The sequence below is a fragment of the Jaculus jaculus genome, chromosome 2 (assembly GCF_020740685.1).
Source record: "Jaculus jaculus isolate mJacJac1 chromosome 2, mJacJac1.mat.Y.cur, whole genome shotgun sequence".
NCBI lineage: Eukaryota > Metazoa > Chordata > Mammalia > Rodentia > Dipodidae > Jaculus > Jaculus jaculus.
This window is the reverse complement of record NC_059103.1, coordinates 152,199,684-152,208,314: the sequence shown is the minus strand read 5'-3', so window position 1 is coordinate 152,208,314 and position 8,631 is coordinate 152,199,684. Positions and strand designations below refer to the sequence as shown.

The 8,631-nt window shown below is 38.2% G+C and overlaps 1 protein-coding gene across 1 annotated transcript; it reads left to right on the top strand.

Moving 5' to 3' along the window:
* The first annotated feature begins 1,582 nt into the window (after window positions 1–1,582).
* Window positions 1,583–8,371, top strand: LOC101610812 (myelin P2 protein). Its single transcript, XM_004656896.2, has 5 exons — window positions 1,583–1,925; window positions 2,104–2,286; window positions 5,791–5,963; window positions 6,149–6,250; window positions 7,109–8,371. Exons 2-5 carry the CDS (start codon window positions 2,214–2,216, stop codon window positions 7,157–7,159), a joined length of 399 nt encoding a protein of 132 aa, XP_004656953.1. The 5' UTR covers window positions 1,583–1,925; window positions 2,104–2,213; the 3' UTR covers window positions 7,160–8,371.
* The last annotated feature ends 260 nt before the right edge of the window (window positions 8,372–8,631 follow it).

Sequence of the window (8,631 nt, the reverse complement as noted above, 5' to 3'; positions counted from 1 at the left end):
CAGCTATTATAAATTGAGCAGCAATAAACATGGTTGAGAACATACTTCCAAGGAAATGAGATGAGTCCTTAGGATATATGCCTAGGAGTGCTATAGTTGGGTCATATAGTAGATCAATTTTTAGCTGTTTTAGAAACATCCACACTGATTTCCACAATGGCTGGACCACATTGCATTCCCACCAGCAGTGTAGAAGGGTTCTGCTTTTTCCACATCCCCATCAACATTTATGATCATTTGTTTTCATGATGGTGGCCAATCTGAGAGGAGTGAGATGGAATCTCAATGCAGTTTTAATCTGTATTTCCCTGATGACTAGGGTTGTAGAACTTTTTTTTAGATGCTTATATGCCATCCATATTTTTTCTTTTAAAACAGCTATAAATTTACCTCATAGGACTCCCTTCATTGTGTCCCAGAGATTTTGATATGTTGTGTTCTCATTATTGTTTGACTGTATAAATTTTTTGATTGACTTCTTGATTTCTTCATGGACCCAATCATCATTTAGTAGTTTGCTGTTTAATTTCCATGATTTTGCGTATGCTCTTTAGCCTTTCTTGCTATTGATTTGTAGTTTGATTGCATTATGGTCAGACAAAATGCAAGGAATTATTTCAATTTTCCTGTATTTGTTAAGATTTGCTTTGTGTCCTAATATATGGTCTATTTTAGAGAATGTTCCATGTGCTGCTGAAAAGAATGTATATTCTGCAGCATTTGGATGAAATGTCTTGTATATATCTGTTAGGTCCATTCCATTTATGACCTCTTTAGTCCAGATGCCTCTCTGTTTATTTTTTCCCGGGATGACCTGTCAATTGATGAGAGTGAGGTGTTAAAGTCACCTACTACCACTGTGTTTGGTGTTATCTGTGACCTTAGTTCTAATAGCATTTGTTTTATGAATTTGGGCGTCCCCATGTTAGGTGCATATACATTTAGGATTGTAATGTCCTCCTGTTGGAGGGTGCCTTTAATCAATATAAAGTGGCCTTCCTTACCTTTCTTAACTAATGTTGGACTGAAGTCTACCTTGTCAGATATTAGAATAGCAACCCATGCTTGTTTTCTAGGTCCATTTACTTGAAACACCATTTTCCAGCCTTTTACCCTAAGATAGTGTCCATCCTTTGTGGAAAGGTGGGTTTCTTGGAGGCAACAAATTGAAGGATCCTGCTTTATAACCCAGTCTGCAAACCTATGTTTTTTTGTTGGGGCATTGAGGCCGTTGAGGGCATCAGGCTTTTCAAGCAAGTATCTTTAAGCACTAAGCAATCTCTCCAGCCCAAGATGAAGTTTTCCTCCTGGTAAAATAGATGTAACAATAGCACCTAACTCTTTGAAGACTGAGAAGATAAAGTGAGGCAATCTGTATTAAGCACTTCACATGCTAACTGTCCCACATTGAGTTCTCAATATCCGTTAGTATTATTTTGTAGCAAGTCCTCTATTCACATAACTGTGAGTTTATTTTAAATGACTGCAATTCAAAGTTGCCATAGTAACGAAAAACCTGCTTAGTTCACAAGGGTTATATTTAGATGAAAATCTTCACTGTGGTCACAGAGCTACTTCTTTCCCTGACACATGAATACAATTTCTATACTCTGCTTTGACAGACTGACCTCACTGCCTGCCTACTCTGCCTGCCTGGGATATGTGAACTATGCCAAGCCTCCCTCACCTCTGAATGCATCCTCACACTGCTGCCCTGCCTTTCTCTCCCACAGCATATTTGAGACTCTTGTCACAATTCTCATGGACTTTTCCCTCTCTTCCCCCACGTTAAGAATTCTTAATTGTGCAGAGTCAGGATGGAGAGTCACCAAGATGCCTAAACACACACACACACATTCATTCATGGTCATATAATACATTGAGTCCTTTCCAAAAGTGTTAAGAACTTAAACACTCTTATAAATGTAAGGTCAACTAATTTTTTTGAAGGTTCAAATAGTACCTGCATTCATTTTTATAAAAGATTTTGGAAACATTAGAAACATTATATGGGGTTTTCTTTTATCTGGATGGACTGACAGCAGATGATTGAAAGCTCTTCATTGCCCAGTTCTAACATTGTCTTTCCCTATTGGATCTCAGTGAGAATCACATGCTCTGGACATCTTTGAAAAGAATCTTCTGGGACCTCAGCATCTCAAAGGAGTCTCCTGAATCCCACCGGGAGCTGCACTGAACTCTCATCCATCACCATGAGCAACAGGTTCCTAGGCACCTGGAAACTCGTCTCCAGCGAGCACTTCGATGACTACATGAAGGCTCTGGGTAAGAAGAGCTCCATGTTGCTCTGGCTGTGGAGTTCCTTTTAAGAAAGACGTTTCCTTCTAACATCTCTCCCAGGGTCAAGGGCTGTTTGCACAAGTGGAAGTGCAGTCTTCTTCTGGGTTAGTCTACTTGTCAATCACATAGTTTACTTCTATCACATTTCTTATAGTTAATATAGCTTTACCGAAATCAAGATATATAACTGTTGGAAACTCACTGATTTCAAAGACAGTTTCATATCAATGAGCTTTTCAAGGAGACTTTGAAGAGAGAAATTTTAGTTTAGTCAATTCATACACTGAGCTTTCCTGAAAGCTGGTTTAATAGCAACTAATATAAAATAAAGAGCTAAATTCTAGAATACAACAATTTAACTTTTCAATCCTTAACCAAACTAAAAAGAATCAAATTCTCTCTACCTCAGTTTTGCCCATTTTTATTGGCATAGAACTGTAACATTTTCACAATAAAAATGCTTTCTATTTGGATGATCATAGCCTAGGAAAGTTGAGGAGACAAATAAGAACTGGGTGATGGTGGTGCATTCAAATTTGGTCACAGTAATACCAGACCTTCTTGGTGGTAGGGCAGTGGTTAGCAATTAGAACAGCTTCATTTTGTGCTACTTCTAGGAAATGTCCCAGAGATAGAAACACAATATGTACGGAGGAGCTTTGGAAATTTGGCGCTGTAGAAATATGACTGATGGTGGCACCAATGGCTTTGGACTGCCATATTCCTCAAAGTGCCAGCAGCTTTGCTTACCTGTGCAAAGAGTTTGTGTAAAAATTTCTGGTTTTGATATATGTGTATAAATCATGAAACAAGAAAGAAGAAAGAAGGCCATTAGAAAGGAGGAAACTATCTCAAGAGGGCAGGGTAGTGGAATACATATGACATGCAAGGATTAGGGTGGACTATTTGAAAGAGAAGGAGAATAGCAAGAGGGGAGTGGGCGAGGGCAGCGAACAAAGTATGTGACACATATACATAAAGTACCATTATGGAACTCATGAATTTGAATGCTGACGTTTGAAACTACAAGCACAAAAGGAGCAGCATCTAGTTTGGATAAAAAGAATGAAAGCACATCACTGTTGCTAGAAGCTATGCAAACTTCAAAAAAGGATCCATATTAGGAAACTGGCTAGATTCATGGACTTCACTTATAGCTGAGGAAGAAGTAAATTGGAAAAAAGTCCCTGTGAGGGACTCTGCTATGTCACTGTGTTCAAATTACAGGCACCTTCACATTAGTAAATGTGGATTTGGTCAGACTATACCAAAGGTTATGATTTAGTTTCAGAAATGTCCTAAATAATGCAAAGTAACAAAATACTAAGAAGTAGGAGAAGGAATATAGTTGATGGATGGTTAACTGTAATCTTTCACTTCTTATTTAGTATGTATGCAGATATATATATAAATTTAAAATTTTTATGTATTTCTTTGTGATATGTATGTATATATGCATGTGTGTATGTGTGCACTCATGCACATACATGTGTGCATTAGGCTTGAAGGGTGGGCGTGTGCAGTGACAGGCTTGAGATCAGAGGACAACCATAAGGTATCTGTGCTCTTCTTCCACTGTTTTGGAGAAAGAGTCTCTGGCCACTATGGTCTAGCTGGCCCATACACTTTGGCTTCTCCTGGCTTTGCCTGTCATTGTTGTCAGCACATTGGGATCATATATGCATGAGCCACTTCATGTCCAGCTTTAAGTGAGTGCCAGGGAGGTTTGAACTTGGATCAGCAAGCTTTGAACACTTCAAACAGTTAGCCATCTCCCTATATCCCAGATGTGTATTTTCTTCTCACATACTGGTGTGCGGTGGGCATGAGTAGGTATGTGTGTACACATGTTCATATATTTGTTGGCACATGTGTGTGCAGGTGTGTGTGCAGGTGTGTGTGCAGGTCAGAGGTTGATGTCACATATTTTCCTCCAATGGTATTCACTTTGTTTTTTTGTTTTTTTTTTTTTGAGACATGGTCTTTCACTGAATCTGGAGCTCACTGAGCTGTCTAGATTAGCCTCCCACCAAGCCAGGGAATCCTCCTGTCTCTACCCTACCTCCACAGAGCTGGGATTGTAGGCACATGCTACCACACCTACTTTTTTGTTGTTGTTGTTTTGTTTTTCGGGGTAGGATTTCATTCTAGTCCAGGCTGACCTGGAATTCACTCAGTAGTCTCAGGGTGGGCTTGAACTCACAGCAATCCTCCTACCTCTGCCTCCCGAGTGCTGGGATTAAAGGTATGCGCCACCACAACTGGCTCCCACACCTACTTTTATGTGGGTGCTAGGTATCTGAACTCAGGTCCTTGTGTCTTACACAGCAAGTATTTTGCCCTCTAGGCCATCTGTCAGCCCCTGAAACTTTCTCTAATATGGAAAAATAAATGCAAGAACTAGGGCTTCCAACTAGAGTCTTAGAAAACTAGTTTTTCTCTCAGGTATTTCCTATATTGCCTTTCTTATTTTTCTATGTGTTCCCATAGTGGTATAATAGTAATAAATAATAAACCCAGATTTTTTTTACTTTTACTAATATAGGAAAATTTGTATAAATAAAAAAAATCATTATTTATGTGATCTTGTAATGGTACACATCTTGAAGGTAGATGATGATTTCTCCTAACAGCCAGTTTGGGAGACACAAAATTTTAGAAATAAGGTTCTATCAAGGGTAGAAGGAGAATTTTTCTCTATATTCATAAATGTTACTGAGCAAAAAAATATCATGAGAGATCATGCATGTGTCATAGTCTGATTAAAAATAGATACTGGTGGGCTGGAAAGATGGCTTAGCAATTAAAGTGCTTACCTGCAAAGCCTAAGGACCCAAGTTTGATTCCCCAGTAACTTTGCAAACCAGATGCACAAGGTAGTGCATGCATCTGGAATTCATTTGCAGTAGCTTGATGCCTCTCTCTTCCTCTTTCTCTCTCCCTCAAATAACTAAATAAAATGAAAAACAACCTTAAAAATAGCTAATTGTTTGTACAAAGTAAAATATCTTTAATGGTTTATACAAGTCTGAAATAACTCATTTTCTGATCAAGAGTAAGACTTAGTGTGGTAAAAGTAGACAAACTGCACTCTTTTAGCTAGATATTTTTGTTTGTTTACTGATCTACTTATTTACTAAGATCAAGATACATTCAAACCCAAGCTAATATAGAACTCATTTTCAGCCCAGGCTAGCTTTGAACTCATGTCAATCTATCTAACTTCACTTTCTTAAGTGCTGAGATTATGGGCATGAGCCACCATCCCTAGCTTCACTTTTATAATCTGTAGCCATTACTTTTCTAACTAAAACATCTAGATTGCTTGAGTCCCTGGCACATATTTTCACTCAGTGGTGAAACGTGGAGGTTCTTAGTAGGAAGTGACACTACCTGTCACTGACACCACTGGTCATAGAGAGTGGCCACTGTCATCCCCAGAGGTAAACTGGCTCAATCAATACAATCTAACACTGCCTTGATTTTCAGGTGTGGGGTTAACCACTAGAAAACTTGGAAATTTGGCCAAACCCAAGGTGATCATCAGCAAGAAAGGGGATTACATGACTATCCGAACAGAAAGTACTTTTAAGAACACAGAGATCTCCTTCAAACTGGGCAGGGAATTTGAAGAAACCACAGCTGACAACAGGAAAACCAAGGTAACCCTTAACATTTCTCCTTATAGTTGGCTCAGTAAACTGCTTGATAGGCAGGATTATGCTTGGTAGTATTGAAAAGGGTGGACCATGAATTGTGAAACATCACTTATGAAAATGGATCAATACTGAGCCAACTGCTTCAACTCAAATCCAGTCAAGTCAACCATGTGAACTTTTCTTTGCAGAGTGTTGTGACCTTGGAGAGAGGCTCACTAAATCAAGTACAGAAATGGGATGGCAAAGAGACAACCATCAAGAGGAAGGTGGTGGATGGAAAAATGGTAGTGGTAAGAATATGCTCATTTTTCAATATAGACAATATGATTGCTCTATTAGCAAAGTCGATGGTGTCACTTTCAAAAGTTTCTTTGTTCTTCAGAGTACAGTGGATAATGTCAGGTCAGAATAAAGTCACAGTTGGTGCCTGAGTGATAGTTGAACCATAAAAGATACATGGTTAAGTACTTCAAGTGCTGGTCCAAGACTTCAATTATAATACCTATACAATAAAAGCAAAATTAAAGAACAATGTGTATAAATGTCATTTATTTAGACTCAAAATAACAACCAAAAAAAGTAACTCTCAATGCTAAAAGCAAATTAAAGCTCTGAAAAGCTCAACTGTAGAATTCTTGCACCAAAAGCACTTCAGGAACGTGCACTAAACCGCGTCAATGATGCAAGCCATGCCCTAGAAGATTTCTTTTAGATAGCAGACTAAAATGATGTAGAAGATTCCACGAGATGACCACTGAGGAGCGTGTAATGTCATGACTCTGGTGACATGGGTTCATGTCATGTCTTGAATGTTTCTTTCAGCATGCAATACTTCGTATTGTATAATCCATTTACATGGGAGTCAATTCCAACATTGGGGCCCCATTACAGATCAAGTGAATTCAAATCTCATACACTTGAATGTTCCTAAAGGTAATAATAAAAATGTGTAAATAACTTTAAGAAACACTCTCTTCTAGATTTAAATGCATACAAATGAGATTCTCAAATGAGAATTAGTGATTCTAATTCTGAACTTATTAAAATTTTCTAGATTTAATCCTATGAGTATATTATGAACTTTTATTTCATTACAAATGTACTATCCTCTGACTTGGATTTTAAATAATCTCTCTCCCTCTCTTAAGGAATGTATGGTGAAGGGCGTGGTCTGCACCAGAATCTATGAGAAGGTCTGAGGAAATCTCTTCATTCAAGTTGGGTTTAGATTATTTAAAATTGGAAATCAACCAGCAAGACTTGGCTATATTACAGCTGGCTTATTTATTTTTGTTTTTGCTTAACATTTCAGATAGGCAAAGGCTTATACTGAGTATTAATCTAAATTTCATTGTTAGCTAGACATTTCCATGGTATACATGTCTTTATTAAGGTTTATATACTGAGACCAGACTTAAATAGTCCATAAACATTAACTATATGTTAAATTCTAACCTATGTTGTGCTCTGATTAATTGAAATAATAATAATACAAATAAGTCATTGAATAGTAAAGGAAATAAAGGATGTGGGCAGTGACCTCACATGCCTCTGCGGACCAAGATGGTTATGATTGATGGGTGACAAGAGAGATAATGGAGGTGAATAAGGTCAAAGTATATTAAATACCATGTATAAAAATGTCATAATGAAACCCAATCAGAAATCAGGCAGGGCAGAAGAAGGGGCTGTCTGAAATGGAGGAGTTCTGATTCCTGGGAACAGGGGCATTCTCCACTCTACTGAAGTCATGGTTTGGGGGGAGTTTTAATTTCCTCTAATGGGGAAAGTATCCACTCTACTGAAGTTATGGTTTTGGAGGAGTTCTGATTCCTGAGAACTGGGGCAGTCTCGACTCTACTGAAGTCATGGTTTTTGAGGAGTTATGATTTTCTCTAATGGGGGCATTCTCTACTCTACTGAAGTCATGGTTTTGGAGGAGTTCTGATTTTCTGTAATGGGGGCATTCTTCACTCTACAGAAGTCATGGCTTTGGAGGAGTTCTGATTCTCTCTAATGGGGGCAGTCTCAACTCTGCTGTAGTCATGGTTTTTTGATTGAGGTATCCATAATGAAAGACATTAACTGAAGGGGTAGAGCTGAATGTGTTATGACAAGTACACGTACCTATCCAGCTCACATCTCAATAGAGATAAAAATATTTCCTTAATCTCATATCTCTCCTCAAATAATATCATGATTTGGGCATGTTTATTTTTGTCTATAGAACCAGAACTTGGACATTTGCTTTTCTTTGCCTTTTAAACTTATCATGTTTTGGGATTCATCCAGAGTGTTCCATGTAATAGTAACTTGTTCCTATTTGTTGCTGGGTATTATTCCATTGTATGCCTATGTCAGTTGATCTACCCATTCTTCTGTTGAGACCATGTTTGTCTGCTAAGAATAAAGCTGCTACATTCTTTACAAGATTTTTGTGGGTATATGGCCTCCTTTCTTCTAGATAAATAACTAGTCATAGAATTTTTAGATCTGGTAACAGATAAGAATGAGGGACTACCATGCTGATTAAAATCAATTAAAAATAAAACTGGGACTGGAGGGTTTACTTAGCAGTTAAGGCATTTGCCTGCGAAGCCAAAGGACCCAGGTTTGATTCCCCAGGACCCATGTTAGCCAGATGTACAAGGGGGCGTATGCGTTTGAGGTT

Bases quoted from the DNA above. Each gene is read 5' to 3' on its own strand.
- LOC101610812 (XM_004656896.2), top strand. From the start codon at position 2,214: ATGAGCAACAGGTTCCTAGGCACCTGGAAACTCGTCTCCAGCGAGCAC. The intron at 2,287-5,790 runs GTAAGAAGAGCT...CTTGATTTTCAG, and splicing joins TGACTACATGAAGGCTCTGG to GTGTGGGGTTAACCACTAGA. The intron at 5,964-6,148 runs GTAACCCTTAAC...TTTTCTTTGCAG, and splicing joins CTGACAACAGGAAAACCAAG to AGTGTTGTGACCTTGGAGAG.